This window comes from Poecilia reticulata, chromosome 3, assembly GCF_904066995.2.
Source record: "Poecilia reticulata chromosome 3, P_reticulata-male-v2, whole genome shotgun sequence".
Taxonomy (NCBI): domain Eukaryota; kingdom Metazoa; phylum Chordata; class Actinopteri; order Cyprinodontiformes; family Poeciliidae; genus Poecilia; species Poecilia reticulata.
Window position 1 is genome coordinate 6,728,675 of NC_088832.1, and position 26,953 is coordinate 6,755,627.

Consider the following 26,953-nt stretch of genomic DNA (forward strand, 5'->3'; position numbering starts at 1 on the left):
TGGGAGGGGGCGAGGGCAGTGGTTGAAAAAGACCCAAAGCAACAGGGAAAACTGCAGCCTTGATGGGTTTGTGAAATAAAACCCATTCAAGAGTTTGGGGGAAAATTCACAAGGCATGGAGCCATTAGACATAGCTACATCCAGGACATGGGTTATGACTGAGCATTCCGTTTTTTATTATTTCTATTTAATCTGTCTCATTTAGCATTCTAATTGTCTCATTTTCATTCCGTCATTGATTGCAAGTCAAAATGAACAGAAACAAAAGGTGGAGATAATTCACTTCATGTGTCATGAATCTATGTAGCATCTTGAGTTTTAAACTAGCAATTTATGCATAAATATATAAATATTCAGTTTTATTTGGTTGCCTTTCTCTTTCTTATTACATTCTAAGATAACATAAAAATCAGAATAAACTGAGTTGTATAATGTGCTTCTTTATGGATTGTAACATTTTCTGTTGTTAAACAATCCTAAAGTCTGTTATCATAGGAAATTGCATATAAGATCCACATTTAGCCTGAAGAGTTTCTCCAGTATTAGTCATTAATGTCAGCATTTTGTTTTAAACTTAGAAGGTATCAACACCCAGAGACTCCACATTAGCAGCCGTCACTCACTCTTAGTCATCAAGTGCTGTCATCAGGTTTTAAACGCAGGATCAGAAAATGGCTTCCCAATATTATTAAAAATTCTCCAGCGATATGTTACATTTCTTGAAAATAAAGCTATTTCATTGATTAGAAATTTAAGGGTCTGTAATTAATTAGTCACTATTAATCGTGATAAATTTTTTTACTTAATTGAAAACTGTACATTAAGAAGCGAAGCAACATTTTCAGTTCAAAAACCCTTTTTGCTGTGAAATTACTGAATAAATAGAGACATGAGCTCAACGTTACTGTTGTTTCCACATGTCACTTGTGCGTCAGATTTACTGGTGTACCGGAAACGTGCAAATACAATGGTCCTGGCCAGAACCTTTTTAATGTAAAAAAAAAAAAAAAGAAAGAAAAAAATTTCAATTAATTGTGCTAAAATGTTTAATCCATTAAAATCTATTAAATCAATTAACTAAAATTAACACATTAAAGTCCCAGCCCTAGTTTGTACTTCATCTCATGCTACTGACTGTGAGAATCATATACCAGCTCCTGTCCACATAAAGTACTGAATATGTTTTCAATGTGATAGCTTCAGTTTTAAAGAAGCCTTCTCCGACAGATACTTTTCCAGAGTCAAATCATTGCAATGATTGGTCAGTATTGTAAATGCTAAAGTAAGGCTGCAATAAGTTTGAATTATCTGGAAATCTCGCATCTTCAGACGTAATGCTGGTAACTCCTCTGACACGGCTCTCCTGGCCATTATTCACACAGCATTGAGCTTTATTGTGTTTACTGTGGTGTGAAGCAACAACCGTAAACAAAATGGAAGTCTTTACTGTTTTAAGAAGCAGCCCTCTTGATTAGATCATTTCCAAAGCCGCCTTTCACTTCCCCCCTTCATGCATGCATGCTCGGCTGTTCTGCACGGACCAGGACCGGCTCGGATTCAGCAGAGCGATGTACAGGAGGAACTGAGCATGTCCTCCTGCGTCAGATTCATTACTGCAAGAGCTAAACTGGAGATTCTCCGACAGTAGAGTCGGACACATTGCGGACACAGAAGAGAGATCCATTTTAGAACGTTGTAGCTTCCTATTTTTATTTTTGTTGTTTTTAACCCTCTACACACACATGTGTGTGTATGTGTGTGTGTGCGTTTATTCAGCACTGACATCGTTTGGAATGATGTCATCACTCACTTTATCAGGCCAGAACGCCAACAACAGCTCAGGGACGAACAGCACAAAACTTAGTGCTCTGTAACAGAGTTAGCTTTGCTGTGTGTAGCATTAAGCTAGCAACAGCTTTACTTCATAAACTTCTGCTGTAAAGTAAATCATGACGTGGTTCTAAGAACAAAATTCAACAAAAATGTATATATTTTTTTCTTCCTAGAATCTTTTACAAACCTCATTAGTCTGCATTTAGTAGTTGCTCAATAAGCATAATCAGGTTCTTGTGTTAAAAAGGGAAAACGTAGCTACATTCGCTACATTCATAGTTAGCAAATGATTCAGAAAATGATAAGTCATAAATTTATTTTCAACAAGCATGAAAAATATGAAGGCAAAACTAATTAAACTAGTAGTATATTTTTGGTTCATTAACAGATAGACCAAAGGCCAAGCCTGTTTCTTAAAAAAAAAAAAGGTTTATACTGACACCATGTGGTTGAAAAAGGGCATTGCATACTCTGCATTGCGAAGGTTTACAGAAAAAAATCTGAAATCTCATCATAAACATACTCTTCTTCTACTTAATAATGTCATAATTGTTGTTATTTTCAGAGCAACCAGCGGCTGGGTGGCGGTCAGTCCGCTCAGCCTCTCTCCACCCCAGTGGTCTCCATCGCCACACCCAGTCTGACTCACCAGGGTCTGGGTTACTCCAGCATCAGCTCAGCCTACAGCAGCGCTGCAGGTTTGTTTTGGGTTCTTTCTGACCAGAATAGTTTCCAATATTAATCATTTGTATACAGTTTCTTTAACTTTATCCCATTTTTTTGTCAGATTTCAACACACTTTATGTTTATATTTTTGTGGATTTTAGCTGATAGATCCATCCAAAGTAGCATATAAGTGTGAAGTGGAAGACAAATGATAATGTTCTCTAATAAGCCTCTGACGTAGAGAGGATTTATATTGGATTTTTATTAATAATACACCTGAATGTTGCAGACTGCAGTGGGTTTTGTTAATACAGTCTTGCAGAAATGCCTTTTACAGATTTGTATTTGTAAAACATGTGGACACCATCCTCTCACCTTCCTTCCACTTAACATCTTTCACATAAATTACCAACAAAACACATTGAGGTTTGTGGTTGTAACGTGACAAAAATGAGGATTTCAGACAGTAGGAATGCTTCCGTTTTCACTCTGACTCTCATTGAGAGCTGTCGCTGAACGCATCCTGTCTCTCTGTTGCCCAGATTACTCCCTGAACAGCGCCGACATGACGGGCTTCAGCTCGGCCGCGGACCACTCTCTGGGCTCCATGGTGCCCTGGGAGCAGCACCATCTCAGCTCCTTGGGGTGAGCGCCTGGAGGCTTTTGATACCGGAATGGGTCTTGGTTCTAACGGATCTGTGTTAGTGGAGAAACAGCGTTCAGTTTTTGTGCTCCGCTAATCTGGAACAAAATTCCAGAAAAATGCAAGACTGCAGAAACACTGAATTCCATTAAACTAAGGCTAATCAGTTTAGAGCTGGCTATGATTAGTAATAACATATCAATATATTTGATGTGTATTTGTTTGATGACTTTGATGATGGCATTCGACAAAATGTTTATTGCTTGTTCCAGAATTGATGACTTTTTGATGTTTTTATGATGTAAAGCAGTGTTTTACATAATAGAAAGAATGTAAAAAAATAAATAATAATACAATATATTTTTCAATCAAACAATATAATTTTTTAAATTCTAAAATCATATCTAGTTTTCAATAATTATTATAAAATATAGGTTAAAATAAACGAGTGCATATTTTGAAAGATTTTAAGCAATGGCAGCAAAAAGTGATGGCCTAAATTGTTTGTAAAAAAACATAAATATTGTGACCTCATGTCACAATAATTATTGTGACAAATAATTAACGATTTTGGCCCTCATTTCAAAAAGTTTGGACTCATTTAAAGCATTTAAAAAAATTAAACAAGCTCTTTGTGCCTTTTTATTTCATCTGCTCAATGACAATGTTATTGAAATTGACAAAATGGTCTGATTTTTGTAGAAAACAGATCAATAAACTATTGTAAAATGTATCTAGTTTCTAAAGTTTCGGATGGTGTTCTTATATGTGTTGTGATATTCTCCTTTCAGTAAAAGCAGGTAAATGGTAAATGTTTGCGGTTCTAGTTCCTCCAAAATCAAGATGAACACAAAAATTTTGGTTATAAATTAGATTCTATTTGTTGCATTTAATGTTGTTTTGATTGCATTATTTCCCAGTAAAAAAATTACCCTGAGTAAAGAAAAAAGTTCCTGATTCTAAAATTTAGGTCAGAAGGGCCACTAAGAATCCGCTGGAGAGCTACAAATGGCCCGGACGCTACATGTTGGACAACCCTGGTTCAGAGGTTTTGAGAGTCGGATTAAAATTTCATCTTCAATTGATGAGCATAAGAATGCATTCAGGGACTAAAGCAAACAAAAATCCAATGAGTCTGTTGCAGAAAGTTCTGCTTTTTTGCCACCAGATGGCGCTTTCTCTCAACTCTCTCGGTTGTCTCTGTGCGTTTTCTATATTTTGCAGGTCGGCCAACTCCAACCTCTCCATCAGCACCAGCCACAACATCAACATCAAAGCGGAGCCCATCTCCCCACCGCGTGACCACCTCCCCCAGCCTGGGTACATGACCCATCACCCCGCCACCCCTCGCCCCGCTCCTCCCCCTCCTCCTGGCTCTCTGTCCTCCCGGGCGGACCTGGGCAGGTCCCCCACCGGCAGCGTTGGCTCGTCCTGCAGCTCCCACGAGGATGGCAGTGACCGCGAGGAGCAGCAGCAGCAGAAGCGACGGCCGGACCTCCACCCGCTCCCCACGGCCCGGTCGGACGGCGCCGAGAGCCCAACTGTGAAACAGATGAGAATGGACAGTTGGGTGACGTAGAAAGCCCGGCGTTTACCCGGGAAACGACATGGACATCAGGACAAAACACAGCAGGGACACTTGCTATGCAAATAGTCATGGATCTCATCCACGCTTTCTGTTGATTAACTTTTATCTTCTCTGTTTGTTTCTCCTGCTTTTTTTTTTTTTTTTAAATCTGACAATCTGCGGAAAATTAGATCGATAAATCCCCAGCTGCGGTGCAATCAGTCAGTTTTTGTCTGACGGTGTCATGACAAAAGCATCGCCGTCAGAACTGAAAAAAGTCTGAACTTCTCAGGGCGAGAAACATTTGAAGCAATACTCCCTCCACGTCCCACGTCTGTAATCCTTCCTTTAAAAAAAAATTCTAAAAATGACTTATTTATATCTCTGCCAAAGCACCATACCGTCCACACAGCAACACAACGTCTCATCAGCGTCATCGCCGTCCCGCTTCATCTGAACCACGTCTTTGTTGTTTTGTACATAATATCTCCATCATGTATCACATGTATTGTAGCAACACAGAATTGTCTGTATTCTCACACTCCCACCAGGTTTTGCAAAAATATACCTTTACATGTGGCTCCTGTGTCCGTTTTATGATTGTCACGTAAAGAGTTCTAATGTTTCGTAAAGTTTACGTCTTCCCTCTTAATCTGCTCAGTGAAGCGCAGCGACAGCTGTTTTTATTGGCAGGAAGTAGTCGGGGTGCACTGATAAATCGGCCCACATGTTCCTAGTTTTGGGTGATAAGCCCAAAACTGGGAACCACTGAAACATGTGCAACCGATCTTATCCAACCACCTTATCTACCTCCGCAAAAATCAGCCACTGTCCCCATTAGCTCTGCTGGCAGAGAGGAACGACTAACATACCCGCCCAAAAAGCCACGTCTGTATGTGTGAGGTTAACAATACTCATTCTAATGTTGCTAACTCAGTGACTTTATTGTTTTATTTAGCGACTATTCAGACAAAAAATAAAACAACAAAAAAAGTGTTCTTTTTAAAGATTGGTCATTGGCCAGAAAACTGCAATCAGTGCACCCCTACCAGAAACTATGAAACGGACCCAAACCAGAGGCTAAACGTGTTTAAATGCCGTGTTTGGAGCACACATCTCCTGTGGTAGTTTATGTTCTCAGACGGGAACATTCTTGGACTCTCTTGGATGTATTTAAGATCTCCCCTCCCCATCTGTGCACCCCTCGTCAAAAACTTTCACACTATTTTATTTTATCTAATTTTCTTGCTTGTTTAATTGCAGAAGCATTACAGTACAGTTATTGTCTTCCCTGCTGCTAACACGAAGCTGGAGTTTACAGAGAGAAAAGTCTTTGATAATTCCTCCAGAGTCCCAGGTCCTGTCTTATCCTCTTCTCTCCTAAACGGTTCTCCTATTTGATTCAGGCCTGAAGAGTTTGATGATCATGAAACTAGGTTTGATGTTCTGTGTCTGTTTAACCATTGCTGCAAAGAAATGACCATGTTTGTGCTTATCATCCTTTAAAAAACAAACAAAAAACTTTAACGGTAAACGGCATAAAATTTTTATACAACCTAATTTTTCAAGCAGTTCATGATGACTTTCCACAGCATCACAGATCCTCCACTGTAGGAAACGGTGAACAGTTGAAGTCCCAGTAGAATTAAACTGACTCCACATGTTTATGTTAGTGATGGTAGGATGGGGATAAAATGGTGACTCTTAGTTCAGAGCCACGCTTTGCTGCAGTGAGCTTTGGAGATGTTTTTAATTTAAACTTTATCATCCTGCTTATTATATGAGGTGCCATGACGAATATGGACTGTCCTTGTTGCCAACTTGCCAGCTCCTAAAAGAAATAAGCCTCAATATCATGTCACAAATGACAAATTATTGACCCATAAAAACTCAGATCCACTTAAATGTAATAATAATAATAATGAAAAGTAATTCATACCTTTATGTCAGCAACTGTGTTGCCAGTGGTTTAGTAGAAAGCAGTCATGTCTTACTGTGGGATTTATTCTCCTTATGGAAAAAATGTGTTTAAATTAAAACTTTGATTTTTAGCATTTTTGCAGTGTACAGTTATGCCGTTGCCATAAATTATACATTTATTTTAAGACTTTTTACACATCTTTAACAACAACACCAATAAAATTGACTAGCACTGTGCATAAAGGTAAAGTCTAAATGAAGTAAATCAGCTTTTATTTTCTCTGAGGTGTTTGGATGTGCAAAGAGACATTCTGTAGTGAACTAGAGGCAGCAGATAAAGCTAAAACATTAATCTAATCTGACACAATATGTCATCAGGTTTTATCTGATAATGTGGTAGAAACTGGACACGCACTAAGGTGAGCTCCATGGATGGAACCATAAAAATAACTCACCTAAAATACACTAACAATGAAAGTAGAGCACAGCTTTTATTTGTAAAAACTGTTCTGGAATTATGCTTTAAAAGTGAGTCCTCCAGTCTACCGGTGTTTCTCTTTAAGATTATTTTTATTTTATTTTATTCCATCTTTTAAAAAGGAAGCCAAAACACACAAGAGCACGAGCAGAACTGCGAGGAATTGGGGCAGTGTGGGCTGGTGCGCGGTGGTAAATGTGGTAAATGGTGCAAATGCTGCAAAGGAGTCGACCACAACATTTCCTCTGGTTATTCTACAGCAACTATTTTCCCAATGACAAGGTTTCGCTGTTTGGATGTGGCGAAAAACATGAGTGCAAAAGCAGTTAAAGAAGCAACGTATGATGCACGAAAGAGAGTGTAAATGGGGGCTGGGTGACTGCACCCTTTTCAGATTTCCGTTAGAGCTAGTTTAAGATTAAATGTGCAAAGGAAATGATGAGAATAGTGTTAAATGCCACAAAACATTTCCACATGTAAATAATGTTCTACATTCTACTGAAGGTATGTTTTATAATTAGCTTGCAGGATTGTTTTGCCCTCTGTCCATTGCCTCAGATAGACCAAAAAGATTCCCCTCTACCGATAAAAATATGGACGCTATTTCCCCTGAAAACCACTAATAATTATCTCAGTCTTATTCCAGTGCCACACTGAACAAACATCTACATACGCAACCAGCTGGTGGTGCTAGCTTAGCTCTTGTTGACATTCATATTCCTTACACTTTTTCACATTGTCACATTAAAACCAAATTTTTTTTAAACATTTTATTTAGGTTAAGTGATAGTTCAACACAAAATAGAGAATAATTTGTAAAGTGGAAGGAAAATAATCAATGGTTTTCAAGATTTAAGACAAACTTACCAAGACATGGCCCTCCACCTAAACAAGGAGTGCCCAAAGTGTGGTGCGGGGGCCGTTTGCAGCCCTCTGACTAATTTTATGTTGTCCCGGACTTCAGTTGCAAATTGATCCTTCAGTAAATGGAGCTGATGAAAACTTTTGCTTGAGTCTTTAGGATTTTCTGAAATGGAAAATGCGTGCTACAACACATTTCCTATACCTTGATTTTGATATCATTGAAGTCAGGCCATGAACTTCCAGCAGCTTTTCACTCAACAGAATTTCCCACCCAGCGATAAAACTTGGCTAACGACAGCAAGGAGTTCTCATTTGGATAAGATCAACAACATTTTCCAGTCCAACAAAAATAAAATGCATTCAACCCAAAAAGATAGAAAACAGTTCTCCTTCCTCAGACCTTTTTAAAGACCTTTAAATAATAATAATTTTTTTAAACTTTATTTCATGAAAATATTGCATGATTAAATCACAGAAATGAGAGATTTACAAAGTAATTATTTAGCATTTTTACCTGGTGCTTTCAACTTGCCAGGCAGTGAACATTAACAAGGGAAGCAGGTAACTCTGGAAGAGCTGCAGAGATCCACAGCGCAGGACAACTTCTAGTTTAGCTAACTTGGCCATTATGGAAGAGTGGAAAGAAGAAAGAAACTACATCACCCTGAGTACACCATCCCCACTGCGAAACCTGGTGGTAGTAGCATCATGCTATGTGGATGTTTTCTGAAAGATGGTTGGAGCTAAACACAGGACAAATCTATCCTGTGTTTAGCTCCAACCACAGGATAGCTAAACAGAGGATTGCTCCTCTGTTTAGCTAGATAGCTAAACAGAGGATAGCTCCTCTGTTTAGCTATCCTATGTTTAGCTTTGACTGGGCTAGTTAAAGCCCAGTCAAAGCCCGAACGTAAATCAATGGATAACATATAAAAAGACTTGAAACTTACTGTTCACAGATGCTCTGTCTCAAAACTGATTGAGTTTGAAGTATTTAGAGAAAATGAATGGGCCAACTTTTCAGTCTGTAGATGTACAAAACTGAGACAGAAGTGACTTACAGCCACTGTAAAACTGTTCCGCAAAGTATTGACAATCGCTGACTAATATACCATTTTTCTTAGGTTTTGTTTGTAAAATAAAACTAATAACAATAATACATTGAACATCATGTATCTCCTCCACCTCAAAATGAAATGATGCATCGCTTTTTCTTGGTTTGTTACATAAATCCCAACAAAATACATCAAAGGTTAAAAGGTTAAATACGTGATAATGCTTTTCAAGGCACCATATTTACTTTAAAATCAAACTGAAAATGTTTTTTTTAATGACTGAGTTGAATTACTCATGGCGCTGATACAGTCTCTGCGTCTGTACAGATAAGCTAATTGTGAGAATGAAATTATTTACTATCACTATGAACAAAAAAGGTTAGTCATGGATTTTATTTTGAAAAGACAAAAAGCCTGAGAAAGTCCGACCGTAGTCGGAATGTTGGGAGAATTATGTATTGAGTAAAACTTTTTTTTTTAAATTAGATAAGTCGCATAAATACACACAAATAATTCCTAAATATTACTTTTGCCGTGAGTGCTCACCAGGAAGTGCTTTTACTTTTTCAGAAGCTCGCGCGCAGTGTTGCTGAGTCGCGTGCTTGACTCCTGTTGCTGCGGGGCAGAGAGGAGGAAGTCTCTGCGTCAGACACTCAGCCTACCGCCGATGTTCTGACCTGTAAGCTGTTCGTCCTGACAGAGAAACGATGCTCTCCAGGCGCTATGTGAGCCAGGAACTGCTGTCGGACGCTTTACGGAGCTGCGTTACGAGGTAAACTATTAAAACATTAGGACTTTTCTCCATACTTCCTCTTGAGTAGAAAGTTACCTGTGAGGGTCGTTCAGGTGAGGCTGGCCAGGTGAGCACTTTCCTTCCTTTCCTGAAATGCCTCGCCTAGAGGGCGGTTGACTCATAAAAGATGAAAGCATTTCTCCGTGAGAGCATTCCTGTTTAAAAAAAAAATGTATACCAAAATAGCCGCGCCTTGCTACATAGTTTCTAGTAGGCTGTATGAATTTTTTTCTCTTCTCAAATCACTAGAATACATTATATATTGCTTCGCGTTTATTACTGTTGCCCTCCTGAGACTTGACTGATCTACAATTTATCATTTTGTATGACAAGGTCGATGGTTTTTAGTTAAAACCATTAAGCATATAAGAAGTTAGACATGTCTAACTTTTCAATGGCAAACTAGAATAATTTATATTTAATATAAACAGCACTCGCACACACTCCTGTTTGAGACAAAGAGTGTGTCTGCATGTAAGACGCCGTGGCTCCGTTGTTTGGGGGTAATTATTTAGTTACTCGGGCTTTGCTGTGAACATGTCTTGCCTCATATCAGTGTGAAGGAACCACAGACTTTGAAACAGTTTCAGGAAATCGCTTCATCGCTTGCTCTGACAACACCGAGCAGTAACGCAGTTTCTCAACCCCACCGGCCGAGAAACAAACAGATGCAAGGTTTTACATTTTGCATGACAGCTTTGTCAACATCTGGTGGTCAAATTGCAGTTAGAAATTCAGATTCATTGCCCCTAATTCAATATATCTAAGATTTAGAGGATGTAGTGAACAGAAGTGCTTTGGTGTTTAGCAAGGGATTAACCCAATACTCATCCTGGAATGCTGCTGTGCATTCTTTTGTGGTCTGTGGCCTTTTTTTTTGTTTTACTCTTTATTTTTTTTATTTTTATCCAATAACAGTGACCTGATTTGGGAATGAGAGCAGTACATGCTCAGGCATTGTTGCAGATACGTGTGTCTGCATGCTTCACGGTTAGTAATGACAAAATGCTCAGGATTGCTTTGCCAGAGTAGAAAAGCACAACTTGAATATCATTAGGATTATTGTTATCGCATTGATTCCACTGCCAAAGCCGCCTCACGTGGAAATGCCTGATGGAAGAAAAACACAACCATAGCTGATGGCTTTTAGATCTGTGTATTCCAAATAAAGTTTCCCAAAGTTGACCAAATGATGATATTAAAGTTTCATGTTGGGACACACCGACAAATCAGCACTCATTTCTTTACAGTGACAGTGTTATGTTTTCCAGGCACATAGTCTTACTTTATACTTTGTAGCACAATCATCACCTTCACTTGTTATAAAAATCCTATGTATATCCAATTTGACTTTGCAATGTAACGCCTTAAAATTGGGTCTTTGTCTCTTTAAAAACTCCTGCTCTTTCTGAAACCCCGCCTTCAGGAAGTCATCACAACATGGCTCCTCTGTTTACACTTTAGCAACGTTTTTTTTTTTAAACCAACATTTCACTCATAAGTTGCTCATATGATGAGCTCAGCAGAATGCGCAGTTCCGCCAGCTGTTTGCTAATAGCTCCTGGCTAGTCTGAAGGAGCTGAGTGAGGGAGTTCTGGGGGAGAGCTGCTCTGTGAGGCAGAAGTTTTGGAAACTGCAGCTTGAAGGAGGAGCTTTGTTCTTGAAGGCGGGACTAGGTCCATCCAGACGTTTTGCACAGCTGAATGGTTATCGTGGGAGATCTCCCACGATAAACTATTTCACAAACATGCATGAAAAAATCGAGGCGACACTCCAGGTATGTTTTTGATGAAGGAATAACATTATAACATTATGTAAAGCTCAAAAACACAAAAGTTGCATGACACTGCATGTTTAATTTTGGAAGGTCGGTAATCAGCCGATACTTACATATGAAAACAATCGTTTTCCACTTCTGCAAAGGTCTGAAAATCAGTTGCTAAGGTACAATAGCATATTTGTCTGGATGAAATTTTACATATGGAGCATTGAGAAAGTATCGATCAGTAGCATTATACTGCCACTGCCGTGTTTCACCTTCTGAATAGTGTGTTCTCTACGTTGCTTGTGATTAAACAGCAAATTTGACTTTTTATGTTCATCTTTGAACGTTGGATCTCTGCTGCTCTTGCTTTATTAACGTTCTTGTTGCCTAGCAAAACAGGTGTACTCCACCAGTAACAGATGTGACTTCTGGTGCAGATGTTTTCATCGCATTTTATTTAGTATTGGCACAGTAGAAATGACTGAATACAAATGCATGCTAGAATTTAGATTTTTCTTAAAAAAAAGGGAAAACTTGTATCCTTCCATTGTTTCATTTAATTGTTCCATTCCTCCATTCATTCCAACATTGTCATGCTGTATTAAGTGTTGATCAATCACATAAAGTCCCAATAAAATGATCAGACATTTTCTTTTTAATTTTAAACATTCATTTTCTCACTTTTGATGTGAATATGTGAATGCTTTTGAAATTTTAAACTTTTAGGACCAAACCTGTTCTGTGTCTGAACTTGTTTTTCCATCACTCTGTAATATTCTAAACTTTCACATCTCTTTATTTATCATGACCATATTGACTCGACCTTGCTTTTTGTTATTGCTGTTTTTCTTTTACACCGATCCTCTCTGAATCCTCGTTTTTTTAATAAGAGAATCTGATAAGAACTGAGAGTTCCAGGGCCAGGCTGACCTCAGGCAGCTCCTTGACCTTTGCTGACTGCAGCCTTCACATGTAAACGAGAACATTTTTCTTTCAATGCGTCTAACTCTCTGATTATTGCAGCTGCAGGTCTCAACATGTGTTTGCTGCAAGTCACACTAATTCAAAACCTTGCAGAAATGCCACAGACCTCATTTGTAAAGGGGGAAATGTATAGCAAATTTCAGCAATAATGGCAGTTTAATTGTTCTTCATTGTAAAGACATAAATAAATATAACATAACAGTGGCAAAGTAAAGAGAAGCAATAACTTGTAATCTGGATTAGATTTAATCTGTTTCTCAGTTATTAATCAAAGGCAGCTTTAAAAAAAAGTTACTTTTTAGTCTTGATTTAAACGAACTCAGTATTTCAGCAGTTTTACAGTTTTCTGGAAGTTTGTTCCAGATTAGAGGAGCATAGAAACTGAATGCTGCTTCACCATGTTTGGTTCTGGTTCTGGGATTGGTGAGTAGACTTTAACCAGAAGACCTGAGAGGTCTGGAAGGTTGATATGACAACAGATCTTTAAAGTATTGTGTTTCTAAGCCTTTCAGTGAATCAGAAGTATTTGAAAGTCTCTGAGCTACAGGGAGCCAGGGGAAGGACCTGTGAAGACACTGTTGCAGTAATCAATGTGGTGAAAGATAAATGTCCCACTGAACATTTGATGAGGGCAGTCATCAGTACTGTGGTGAGCACAGAAAAGAAAAAAATGTAATTGTTTCAGTCTCTCTTTGTAACTTGCTAAAACTCAAACACACTCAGTCATGGTTCAGCCAACCATGATAGTACAATGGCTTGAGATTAACAGGAGGAAATAAATTTTGTTTTGCCCAATAAGTTAAAATTAGAATATATGCAAGTCATATGATTTCATCTGTTATTGTGTTAGTGCAAAACAAAGATTCAAAAAACTATGTCCGTATTTTAAAAAAATAATTTCTTCTCCATAAAATCTGAATGCTCCCCTTTCTGTCCTTGACAACACCATGTGAGATCAAGGAGAAAAAATGCAAATACTGTAAAAAACATTGCATGTTGTTTCATCCCTGATTAATGCATCTGTTGGTGTTTCAGCTGTAGTGGGACCAGTGTTGGTTTTGCAGAACTTGTATCATTTGTCACATCTGGAGTATTTGAATATCCTCGTAGCCTTCGCCGCTACGAGAACAGCAGCGGGTTTATCTGTGTTTCAGGGGCAAACAGGAACAGTTATTTATCTGCACCGGACTGTTACTGAAGGTGTTTGAAGCAATATTCGATCATAACAGATCAATCTGTGCCTTACGGCTGTGCTGGTGGTTAGCGACCGAGCTGATGGCATCATCAGGATGGCCAGAGTTAATCATTGACCTTTATGGTCTCTGTTTAAAGACAGCAGGTGACTGTGTTTGTGTAAGGTGGGAGGGACAGGCTATAAATGATCGCAGGAACGATCACCTACTAATTGGTGGCGCTTAGATACCGTCAAATGTTTGTACATCAAGGATGTTTACCTTTGATTCCTACACATGCTGATTGTTTGTGGTTTTAGTTCGACATAAAAAAACAAAAACCTTTGTCAGGTTTATTTTTTAGGTAGTAAAACACAATGAAGTGAAAGGAGTGCCTGCTGTCTGCATTCCTCCATTGTACATCCTGATAGTGCGTCTTCATCACAGGGTAATTAAATGGACGTCATCCAACCATGAATCCATTGCTTCTAGGTCAGCTAACATGCTTTCTGTGGCTTATTGTTGGCCATCTTAAATGCGAATTTAAGTCAGATTAGGATCAAGACTGATTTGCAGTGATGTCACTCCATAAGGAGCACACTTTGAGACTTTGGTGGTTACTCAATGTCTTTTTGCAGCTATTTTTGCTGCAAAGGCTAACCTCAAATGCATCCATCATACGTCTTTTCTCACAAAGTAAGTCTGTCAAAAATACTGATAAGACTGGCCTCTCTTTTCTGTTCACAAATCAGAACGCATGTGAGATTCAAAAATCAAACCGGCATCGCAGAGCAACAGGAGGCATGAAGTGGAGTTGTAAGTGTTAGCTAAAGGTTAAATACGTCTGCAACACATTTTGGTTTTGTTCTATGTAAAAGGGACTGAATGAACTTTTCCTGGCACAAGCTCACATTGGCAGGTTGACTTGAGCAAAAGCACTAGTGGTAGAAATGTGTGTCAGCCGACGACTCCTGTGGTTTTATATCAAAAGAGGGTATAAGCATGTTTTATTCTAAAATATGGGCTCAGTCTGATTCAAACTTTTCTAAACATCCAACACTTTTCAAGTAACTGTATATTTTTTTATAATCTATCCACACTTTATTCTTTGAAAATTGTAAGTAAATCTCCCATAAGGTTTTTTTAAAAAGCATTATTAGAACATAATAAAAAATATGTTTAATTTAGAAATAAAATATGAATCTTTATGTACTGCTAACCCAAAAAAAAATCATATATTTTTATTTTGGCATGATCTAATCATGAGATTTCTTAACTCAATACTGAAAGATGATTTTTGTGTTTGGTTTCTGCTGTACTTGATTCTCACACAGAAATTCTGAAGCTTTCTGATGTAGACATTTTGATTAGGAATATTTAGAAAGTTGAGAGTACTGCTGTTTAATTCACAAGCCACATTGTTATCACAATAAAAATATATTAACATCCCAATATTATGCAGTCATTTTCTTGTTCTCTTTTTTCACTGACTCTGGCACTAAACAAAGAAACAAAACCGATCTTTAAACACAAGATCCATTATCCATTATCCAAGAACCGATTATCATAGATCCAGAAATACGATTTAAGAAGAAATCTGCAAATGAAAATAAAAGGGGATATTAAAATTGTTAAAAATCTGAACATTTCTTTAGAGTTCAAGCTTATGTATTTTGGCATAATACCTCAAGAAGTTTCAAAAAGAAACAAATATTTGGTGAATATTTTATTAAGAGCAAGTAAAAAGAGCATTACAAGAAAATGGACAAACCAACCTTAGACCACTTAATGGCTATAACATTCAACATACAATGAGAAAAATAACTGCCTCTCTCAATCACAATTTTGTCTTTGGTGGCAGATTTGAAACCTAAATGGTCAGATTTTATTTTCAGAGACCAAACTTGATTAAACCATCCTGATAATTCACTCTCCTGTAATAGATAATCATAATTGCTTAATATCGTGCTTTTTTTTGTGTGTATTTGGTTTGTTTTTTACATTTCTATTTCAGTTTTTCTTCTTTTACATTTTATTTTTTATTCCCACAGTCAAAATCTTTCTCGGGGAAGTGGAGTTGTATCTTTGTTTAATTTATCATAAGATAATGAGGTTGAGGTCAAATGTTATGTAAAATTTGCTTCCTTGGGAATCAATAAAGATAAAATAAAAAAAATTGGAAAATCTGTAGATAAAAACAGAAGTGACAGGACAGCAGCACTTGGTGTGCATAAGGAGAGGTTTATGTACAGAAAGTGACGTTATTCACTTATATTGATGTTTAATGTTTTTACTTTGAACCTGGAAGGTTTAGTTAGTAGGTCATAACTGGATACATTAGTGCTGCAAATATAGTTTTAAATGAGTTTTACATATGTACCAACCAAACTACAGAACCTACTCAACCTTTCAGGTATTTTGTAGTTACCAGCAGGTTACAGACTGAAAGGTGTTTGTTATTTCTGTAAATTCCATACTGTCAAACTTAATGATTGCAGCATTGTTGCACTTTCAAAACCAAAGTGTTTGAAGCTAGTGTTGGAGCAGCGCCTATTGTTGTTTAGTCAGCAGGATATATACTGCTTCATTTTAGAGTATGAGGAAACTTATGACTTAAATATGTTTGGCAGAAAGATATTTCCTTAATATGTCCTTCCCTGTCCAAGGCCTTGTTTTCTTTTTTTTTTTCTTCTTTTTTTTACTGCTCTATGATCGCACTTAGCTAGAGATGCAACTAACAATTATCTTATCGATTAATCGTTGACTTATTCTGATGATTAATCGAATTTTAAAAATGACACGTTTTGCAGATTTTGCATGTAAACCTTTTTTTTAAATACAATATTAGAAAGTACATCAATATGAACAAATGATGCAATTCTTTTAGTGCACATATGATTATTTTTAGCATAAGAAGCGTCTGCAGTTAAAACAACATCATCATGTAAAAAGCTCAGCCCTTTCTGCTCCGCTTATCTTCACTGTAGGACTAATGTTTTGATGATTTTTTTTTGTTTATCTGATTGCTAATTGGATAGCAAAATGTGCCTTGTAGATTTTTATCTTTGTATTTTACAGAATTTGAACCAAGTGAAGCTAAAATTATGCCACTTGTGGAGTTTTGGGTAGAACATATTTACAGATGTATATATATATATTTTTTTTTAGTGCAAAGTGTAGATATTTATTGTACAATTTTGGCTCAATTTCCACAAAATTAGTTGACGATTATTTCACCTACCAATTCATCACGATTAACTCGATTAATTGTTTCAGTCCTGCTCTCTGCCCTGTGATGGAAGAACAGTTCATATTTCTGAGATTTGTGTGGGTGAGACCCCCAGAGGCTGCTTCAGATGTAAATCAGGTATTTCTGGGCTAAATTGTTCTTTACCAGAGACCCCACATTCAGTCTTTGCTGGGATGCTATTGCCTATTTTCCTGCGATTTGTTTTGTCTTTCTTTTATTTTCTGTTTTCGATGTGAGTGTTAGCCCCACATCAGCGAGTGAATAACCTAAGAAAGTGTCTGCATATTGGCTGGTCAATTCGTTATCGGCTGAATTTCTAAAGAAATAGACAGAGTCAGTGTGACGTTATGATGCAGATGGTAGTCTGCGATAGGTTGAACTGTTGCTGAAACACCATGACGTTGTGTTGTAACTTGGAATCAGCCAGAGTTAATTTCTACAGGATTTTAAAAGAAAGCTGCATATAAGCACTTCCACAATTTTCTCAAAGATTGAAGAAGAATTGTTAAAACTCTCCTTTTTGAAATCGCTTAAAGCGATGAAAGAAATAGGAATAGTTTGAATTGTTATGTGATGAAATTAGATTTTGTGAAAACCTTTTATTTGCCATGCCAAGCAAAAAATATGCCTCTTTATTTGGAGCAGTTGTTGGACTCGTGTTGCAACAAACATGCGTCTCAGAGTAAAAATAATCATTGAATCCTGCTGCATCTGTAAGTCTCCATATGTCTGTTGGTAGTCGTGTTTACGAGTTTTCTATTGAGATAAGGGCCACATTTTTCCAGACAATGGTCTCAACAGAAGATAATACCTGCTTGTGTGAGCTGTCAAGATTCATGCTTGTCACGTTCCTTGACCCACCTTCACACCCAGCTGCAGACTGATGACTTTACAGTTCATTATCTGCCTTATGAGATAATACATAGTGCTGTAAAAGACTGATGCAGGCCAGACCGATGGTCGTGCTCTGTGACGTTTGGTCACACCAAGCGGACGGACGCAAAGAGATCTGAGCTCTTAAAGTTGACTCCTCTAGGCAGGCATTACCTGTTTTGGTCTGTTTGATTTCCTTTTGAAAAGCAGGAAGGTTGTTGTGTGTAGCGTTTGAATTGCACTAACTGGAGCTGTGACTGACATGAAAGAATGAGGTTGAACATAAGTCTCACTGTTTACTACGAGATACTCAGACATTCACAAGCTAGGCAAAGAATGCAAAGCACTTTATCAAATGCTTCCTTTTCATTTCTTTTAGTTTCACTTTTTAAGGTGTTACGAGTTCAATTAGGCAGCTTTCCTAAGGCTTTAAAACAGCAAGCAGTGAGATTCGCGACTCAGTCTGTGCACACACTGTAAGGGTGGCATGAAGACTCTCAGCTACAGTGGAATATAATAACAAACATCTGGACATCTTCACATCTGTTTGAGAAAAATTGGAGATCAGAATTACAGGAAAGGTAGAAACACATGTTACTATCTAATGCTAACTTTTAATTCATGTCTTAGTGATGCAAAAATATGTAGGAATGAAAACTGTTGCGACAAAAAATAAAACGCAACATGTACTTTGTAGTACAAATTAATGTGAAGTAGGGTTGAAGCGATTAATCGTGACAAATCGATCATTGAAATAATCGTCAATTAATTTAGTAATAAAAATAAAAAACAGGGCAATCCATTTTAATGCTCAATATTACCCGTATCTGATGGGGAAATTTCGGATTGATGTAACACTGGCGTTATAGTCGGAGTAAGCGGCCTTAGAACCGGAATAAGCCATAGGTCAGTGTTTCTCAACCTTTTTTGGGCCAGCGCCCCCCTGGCCTTTATCCAAGTCCCTCACCGCCCCCCACCAAAGAATTTGCAGGCTACTTTGCACTGACCATTATTTTATCATTAATATTACTATCACTATAGTAGATGTTTTGATTTTTATGCTTGTTTCTGTATTTATCATCAAAAATAATTTCCCAGAGAACAAAAAAGCCATGGTAATAAAAATTATTTTCACAAGCGTCTACGAAAAATGCAATGAACATTCAAGTTAAAATTGGTAGGCCTAAGAGCAGCCAGAGTGGAAAAAATATTCTTATTTTGGGCCATTTTATAGTTGTTAAATATTACACAAAATGACCAGATAAAAGATGTACAGGAATGCCAGTTTAAACTTTGAACTATTTGCAAAATGACTGAGCTCTGCAACATTAAAACATGGATAGAACTGTAACTACATTAATCATAGCTCTTCTTCTCTTCAGTGTTTGTCAGTTTCTGGTGGTGCAGCCCTGTGCTCGAAAGGTCTTGCCATACCAGTTTATTCCTCTGTATTTATTTACTTTAGTTTCTTAGTTTATTCTTGCATTTTGTTCTTCATTCATTTCCATTTAGTTTCCTTTGATTAGTATTATCCTCTCCTGGTCTATTGCTATGTCCACTTTAGTTTCTTTCCTAGATTTATCTTATCGTTTATTGACCATCAGTAATCTTCACTCATCACCTGCTGCGCCGCCTAATTGTCATAATGTGTTTCACATCGTGTTGATTTTTTTCACCGTTCAGCGTCGGATTCTCTGTTTTTATGCCATAATTCACATCTAGTTCATCGCTCCGTTTTATGTCCCACTTCTCCTGTTTCAGAGTTTTGCGCAATGTGCTCGTCTTTATTTTTTAAAAGCCCCTGAGCAAAAGCATTAGTGGTAGAAATGTGTGTCAGCCGACGACTCCTGTGGTTTTATATCAAAAGAGGGTATAAGCATGTTTTATTCTAAAATATGGGCTTAGTCTGATTCAAACTTTTCTAAACATCCAACACTTTTCAAGTAACTATGTATATTTTTTTATAATCTATCCACACTTTATTCTTTGAAAATTGTAAGTAAATCTCCCATAAGGTTTTTTTAAAACAGGGCGGTTGGGAAGCGTATCGATGGGGAAAAGGCAAACTGACATAAACCTTTTAAAACAACGGAAACAATTTCTGCATTCTGATTATTGAAATTTAAAAGTGCTGTGTTGTTCTATCACCCCCGTTTCATACCGGACCACTACTGCACCGGTGTTAACGCTATAAAATGAATGCTCTCTATGGTATCACCCATGGAGGGATTTCTTTATTTAAATGGGTTCATTTTTCAGAGGAATACATGGTGAGGGTATCGTGATTTTAGCTACCAGTAGCAGGAGAACGGAGCTGCGCCAAGAAGCTTAACAGAAGCTAACAAACACTGAATAGAAGAAGAGCTGCCATCAATACAGATGCAGCCAAGCATGGTTTAATGTTACACAATACAGTTTTACCAAGTTGCTCAAAGTCTAAACTGGTATTGTTGTGCATTTAAGGTGTAAAGTTTACCTTTGACTAAACGCCCCCCAAAGGCATCCCAGCGCCCCCCTTTTGTAAAAATGTCCACCAGCGCCCCCTGCCGTCCTCTGAACCCCCCCTGAGGGGCGGTACCGCCCACGTTGAGAACCGCTACTCTAGGTGAACCTCCAAGCGCTTGAGGAGGGAGTGGTAGAGAACGGCTGGCCGAAATTAGCGTTCATAAATCGGATTAACCTTGAGCAAAACGCTGCTTACACTGTGGAGCTCCAATATCTAACTTGAAGCTAACTTCACTGTGGTATAACGCATGTGCGATCTGATCTCCAAATTATGCCCCGCCTCTTCCGTGACACCTCTCACACATACAAAACTTGAGTCTCTCTCACACATACAAAACTTGAGTCTCTCTCACACATGCAAAACTGAGTCTCTCACATACAAAATAACAAATCTATATTTTATTAGTTTATATGTGCAATCTTAGTCTTGTGAGTAAGACAAAAAAATATTGTCTGCGTGTGAGATTTTAGTAGAGTATGTGCGCAATTGTAGTATTTTGTGTGTGCGTGTGCGAGATGTTGGTACAGTGTATGTGTGCGAGAAAGATAACATTTGTGTGCGTGTGTGACATTTTAGTAGTCTGTATACACAATTTAAGTATTTTTTGAGTGTGCGTGAGTTTTTTGTAGTGTGTGAGAGACGAAACATAGATTTCTGTCCTAAACGGCCCCTCATAGAAACAAGGCCACAACTATACTGACCTATTTGTTCTGCAGAATTGCTTCTGCTTGAAATATAAGCGATTAGATCATAGATTATAATTTTTCTTTTTTCACTATGATGAAACACCCTTTCTTACTGAAGGTTATCATACTGTGGGAATCTCACAGTGACATGCGCCCAGCTGACTGATGCACTAGAAGATAGTCAGGAGGAGAGAAGTGGAAACCACTCCGGCACTGCCATCGCCATCGGGTTGCTGCTCTGGAGCCTCCAGACAAGTGACAGTTTTTAGTTTCCTGACTGAGGCCGTTAGTAATATTTGGGATTTTTCAAGCTGTTTACAAGATGCAAATATATAAAAAGTGACCATTTCTTATAGGTTTTAGAGTTTGCCTCTTAACTTTTGGGTATTTAATCTCAGAGAGGAGATGGATTTAATATGTCTTGGGTGGAATGCAGACCTTAATTGAGGCTGAAGATCTTCTTGTAGATTGCAGAGTTTTTCCTTTCCTTCCTCCCTCTCGGCTCTTCGGCTTCTGTTTGGTAAAAAGCAAAGTGAACAGACGGTAAATCCCGCTCCTTACCCTCTGCATCGCATTACACTGACTAGTGTAATGCAGTTCATGGATGTTTATGGAGTTAGAACAGTATTTATTGGATTTCTAAATACTTATTAGATGCTTAACCCTGCTGTATGTTTTGTAAGACAAAGGGAGTCGATTCTGGGCAATACAAACAAATCCATGAATTGATCGCTGTGTTTTGAGATGAGCTGAGTCAGAGGAAGGCGTCGCGTTGTTTAGTTTTCGACCTTCTTTCTTGTAAATAAAACCAGATTTTGCAGATCATAATCACACATCAGGCAAGCATCCTGTTGCTTTCCTCACATCCTGACCCAGGAAACAGAAACTCAGACATACAGTCTAGTGATTGTGCTAAATATTAACTTCTTTTTTTTTTTTTGACTCTAGCATGTTTTATGTGATGCATTGGTGGACTGCAGTGTTAACCAAACAATCCCCCACCCCCCTGAAAAACGAGAGATATACCAAAGGATGGGAGAAGTCTCTTATTTGAACAAGAATTAAATTCCTCTTTCAGCAAATCACACAAACATAAATGAATAAAACAATTTATTTATGCAGGCGTCTGCTCTGGAATGAGGATGCAGATATTTGCTTCAGACCACTAATAGTTTGTTGAATCTTTTTCTCTTTCCTTCTTCCTCCTTTTCCACTCCTTTGCTTGTTTCCTGCCAATCAACATTGTGAAAGTTGATGCAGAATGAAAGCTGTCAGCACAGCAATCTTATCTGACTCCTTAACAATATCTTGTGCTTTTTGTAAAATCTCACTGTTGTCTGAGGTAAGAGTTGATCTTCTGGTTTAGTTAGAACATCAGATGTCTGTCACTAATGTCTTAATTAAAAGAAAGCGATTTAAAAACGGTAGCGGTAAAAAGGTTTGATTGGTGCCTACATTAGATTTCCAACATACTTTATTGATCTGAAAGGGAAATAAAAGGGATTTGTGTTGTTCGTAAACTAAATGCTTTATGAGAAAATAATCAGCAACTAATTGTTAATCTGTGATGGATTCAATACAAAGGATTTCATCTTAAGTTGAGAAAGCAAACTGCTGATTTATTCTTTAACATACATCATGTTGCACATTTACTCTAATCAGACGTTTGGGAAAGGCTTTCTTTGTGAAATGGCCCTTTATCCTGCAGGTGATGCTGCTCAGGCTGTTGAACCCTGTCCAAGGTTTATGACCCCTCATCTGAAGCGCTGCCTTAGTTAGATGGTTGTCAGTATAAACCTGCTTAAAGGGAAGGACTGTGATGCTGACTGAGAACTCACTTTTGGAGTCTTATGAAAGGATTGCATTCTTGGAGTATTCTCAGTATTATAGCTCATTATTTCAGAGCTTAAATTGGACTTCTGCTTTTAGCTAGAAAGGTGCTGGCTAGTGTTTTGGAACCATGAGAAGACTTTAACAATAGAGGTTTATAAAAAAACAAAACATCAGTTCCTATTTTGGTCTTGATATCGTGATGGAAACACAAAGTGGTTAAAATGCCAGTACTGTGATTGTTAAATGTATTTTTCATATATATTTTCTCTGATTTCAGAAAAATAGTTAAAATATTTTTGAATGATGACAAACTGATTGGTTTTGTTTCCTGAGATTATTAATGAATAGTTTGATGAATAAATTAAATAACATTTTTTATTAACTGCTAACATAAACTCTCCATCGTCTCTTATATGTCAAACAGGTCCATATCCCGTATTTATGAGTTAGTAAGTATTTTAATGCTTCCAGGAACAGTATTATTCTGAAAATGACTGGTTTCAAGCATTGTGCATGTCTTTTTCTGGGGTTTTGAATGTTTTTATTTAAATTTTTTATTTAAATGGAGATACTTGTTTACTTTTTCAATTGATTTATGTTTATTTTACAAAACTAACAAATAACAGTAAATGAACAAAAAAATTAAACTTGTTTCCAAAAAAAAAATTTTTTTTAATGCAGATTGCCTGTTTTAAGCAATAAAAATAGTATTTTCTGTCACACTTAAACTATACTGCAGAGTCTTTATTTTTAAAGGCCCTATGACTATATTGGTAATAAATGTTTATGCACACTGCTCTCTTGCATGCAGTGAGGAAATGGGTTTTGGCAGTACAAATCTTTATCACCTTCAAAAGAACCTTAGATGCATTTTGACTCTGAATTCTTGAAACATGAATTTCCCCAGGCTGATTTTTCTTTCCTTTTCCACATGACCCTTCCCAGTGTGAGGTCTGAAACTCTTGGTATTTTTTCCATCTCAGCTGAAAGTGGAATTCGTTTCTTCTCCTGAAATATTTCCATAGCAGATTGCAGGATTTTGTCAGCATATTTGAATGTATTTTCTGTCAAACACCTTGATATTCAGCAATAGTTTGCTGCATTTAAATCTTGATTGAAATTAAAAATACAAAAGAAGACATAATTATAAATAAGAGGCCAAGGATTAGGTTGATTCTAGAAGTTCCACCTCATGAGCAGAGATGCTTTCAGGCAGATATCGTCCTTGTTCTGTTAGAGATGTGAATATTTTAGTGTCTTTAAGGTCGCAATTCGATTCAAAGACAATTTTTGAGTCAGAAACCATTTTTTTCTATTGAAACGGTCCAGAGATTATGTGTAATTTATGTGATTGATAGAAGGGAAAAATAGATTTGTGCATACAATTCTCTAACCCAAGTTACCAGGATGAAGTCGGCTAGATGTCTGGATTTTTCTTTAATAAAAAATACCAAAGAATTACTCCAAATACATACAGTGAGAGAGGCGACCTCCTACGATGGCAGAAGAAGCGTAATGCAAGATGAAGCACACTCGCAAATATTAGCTTAGAAGACAAACATTAACGCATTTTAAAATCAATTTCTGAACATTTCAAACTAATTCAGAATTCTCAAGACTTGGACCTGTGCTTTTCTACAGAATCTGTTTTCTATCTTCCAGGTGCTTTTGTTTCCTTAAATGGAATCACAAAAATGACCCAAGTTCCTGCAGTGGAAACTTACCTTTTGTTGTCTGTTTGCGTGGCAGCTGTTTCTGTTGCAGCTCCGAACTGTTCAAGAGTGAAACAGCTTGAGGATCACGTTAAAAGTCGTTTTGGCTGTTGGCTTAAACCTAATGCTCCTCCGTGTTTCTGTTTCTCACTCCAGCTGTTATTGATGCCCGCACCTCTGCCCACGATGGAATCCAAGAAGCGGAGCAAGCTGGACGTTTTCCGGAAGAAAGTACTGCCTCGTCTGCGCCGGGGCAAGACAAGTCCCACCAAGCATGTCCTCCAACCCAACCACATCATGGACAACCGGATGAGCACGTCCGTCCCGGACATAAGGGACATGAGGCAGGAGTACGAGCGCGTCGCCTCCAGCACGCAGCACCACCTCTACAACTCTCAGAACCACGGCAGCGTCTCGCCACTGCTGGACAGGCGTGCGACTGGGAGTGGCCTACAGGTGCCCAGCGCAGCCAACAAGAGCGTCTACAGGCGGAGCATGCCTGCAGACAGCACAGACTGGGATTTTTCCCAGGAGGCAGTGAATGGTTTCTCTGGAGAAGAGACGATCTCGATGGAGACGCAGCAGAGAACCGTTTCAGGCATGGAGCCCGAGGAGCTGGCCCTGCCAGAGATAATGACTGTTTACTCACCAGACGGGCCTGCAGAGGACTCTTCACCAGACAACACACAGGTATGCTAACTGCTCTTTAATTAAAACACACTGATATGAATCAAGTCTTCAGAGATAAGTGAGAGTTTGTGTATTGAGTGATAATGGTTTAAACTTCTTTGTTTTCAGAAAGCAGCAAATTAAAAACTGCTAGCTTGTTCATTTAAAAGTAAACTAATAAATATATGAAAAGACTAAACATTAAATATCCTATACAGACCAGGCCTGTCATGGTAACACGTTTTGTTGGACAACAAAGTGTCCCAGAAGTTATTGCAGTAATATTGTTTTGTTAGTAACATAACGGTATAATAATTAAAGAACACATTCTCCGAGATCAATTAACTTTATATTCTAATGAACATTTTAAATATCCAGAATAAATAAACAAAATAGAAACAATAAATAAAGTGAATGATGAAGTTTCAGGTTTTTATAGAAACAGAAAAAATGTAAATCGTGCAAATGGAACTTATTGAATTAGTTTTAATTTATTATGCGATTAATTGATGTACTGCTTATTGCGACAGGCCTAAAATAAACTGCATTTAAATTACAAACAACAACGAATTAAATATGAAACATATTTGAAGACAAGCTTTAAAAAACTAACTAACGTTACAAATGAAGAACTTTACAGCTAGACGTTCAGGATGAAGGTAATAAGACACTTTAATGAAATAAGACTTTGTTGTGTACATTGGTGTGGGGGAAGGTATCAGGTGTATTTGCATAAAAATGAGAAAGTTTAACTTGGAGGAGCTGGATAAGCTGCTGGTGGTGCAGGATCTCCACCCAAAACCAACAGTCCACAGCAGCTCTGTGTAAACTATGCCTGTGTGACTGGTGGCTTCATTCTTAATCGGTTTTCCTTTAAACAGGGACAAGAAATGTTGTGCAAGTTTTCTCTTCACAAAAACAAGCTTCACGTTTTAGCTACAAAAGATTAAAGCTGAGGTGTTTTACGTTTGCAGTTCCCTTTTTATGAAAAGAGGGGGGCTTTGATTTACAGGGAGCTTAAATATAAATCCACCCTCTCAAAGTGAAGTAGTTCACTTTTATTTATTTGTTTTCCTTGTTCGCTCCGGACCAGCTTTCCCTAACCTATGTTTGTCATGTTTTAAAGAGCAAGGATAACAACCGGGGATATATATTTTTTTGTGTTTTTGGTGTGCAGTTTCTGCAGCCGATACAATGAAACATGTTTGCGTTTACAGTTATTGACTCATTTCCAAGTCCAAGGTTGTGGTCAGAAAGTTCAAATTTGACTCCTCAACTCGTCTTTACTCCTCATGCTTCACATTTTATCACACCAACTCTTGGAGAGTGTGTAAACACTGGACGTGGACGACTTGGGTAGTTTTTTGTTGTAGGAAGTGATGGTAAGTCTGTTTTTCAATTACATGGAGATGCAGGCATTTAAAGAAAATGAAAGTCTCAATTGATGATTGATTACCTAATTTTGATGATTGGCAAAAGTGGAAGTGTTTTGGTCATCTTACTTGGTTGTTGTTAAGCATGATGTAAATCAATAAATAAATCAATCAAAGAGTGGAAAGGAATTGGAAATAGTTCAGAGAAAGCCAAAAGCCATCTCCTGTAGGAATGCAGCAAACATTAGTTTGTGGGTTCACACTTTGAGGAGGAAAACTGATGCTGCGTGTCACCATCCCTGTAGTTAAAC

The 26,953-nt window shown here is 37.8% G+C and overlaps 2 protein-coding genes across 8 annotated transcripts in view; both read left to right on the forward strand.

The window, feature by feature from the left end:
• Positions 1 to 5,288, forward strand: part of LOC103462206 (myocyte-specific enhancer factor 2A-like) — a 49,109-nt gene extending 43,821 nt beyond the window's left edge. For all 6 annotated transcript variants that reach the window (XM_008404855.3, XM_008404857.3, XM_008404856.3 and 3 more), the window contains 3 exons: positions 2,399 to 2,531; positions 3,042 to 3,144; positions 4,367 to 5,288. In XM_008404855.3, coding sequence (XP_008403077.1) covers positions 2,399 to 2,531; positions 3,042 to 3,144; positions 4,367 to 4,721 — 591 coding nt within the window. In that variant the 3' untranslated portion in view covers positions 4,722 to 5,288. The remainder of the gene's footprint in view (positions 1 to 2,398; positions 2,532 to 3,041; positions 3,145 to 4,366) is intronic.
• A 4,294-nt stretch (positions 5,289 to 9,582) lies between these two features.
• mctp2b (multiple C2 domains, transmembrane 2b) overlaps positions 9,583 to 26,953 on the forward strand; it is a 50,042-nt gene continuing 32,671 nt past the window's right edge. The window contains exons 1-2 of one of the 2 annotated variants that reach the window (XM_008404854.3): positions 9,583 to 9,798; positions 24,757 to 25,290. In XM_008404854.3, the coding sequence (XP_008403076.1) occupies positions 24,766 to 25,290 (525 nt within the window). In that variant the 5' untranslated portion in view covers positions 9,583 to 9,798; positions 24,757 to 24,765. The remainder of the gene's footprint in view (positions 9,799 to 24,756; positions 25,291 to 26,953) is intronic. The other variant, XM_017303806.2, reaches the window with a different exon arrangement.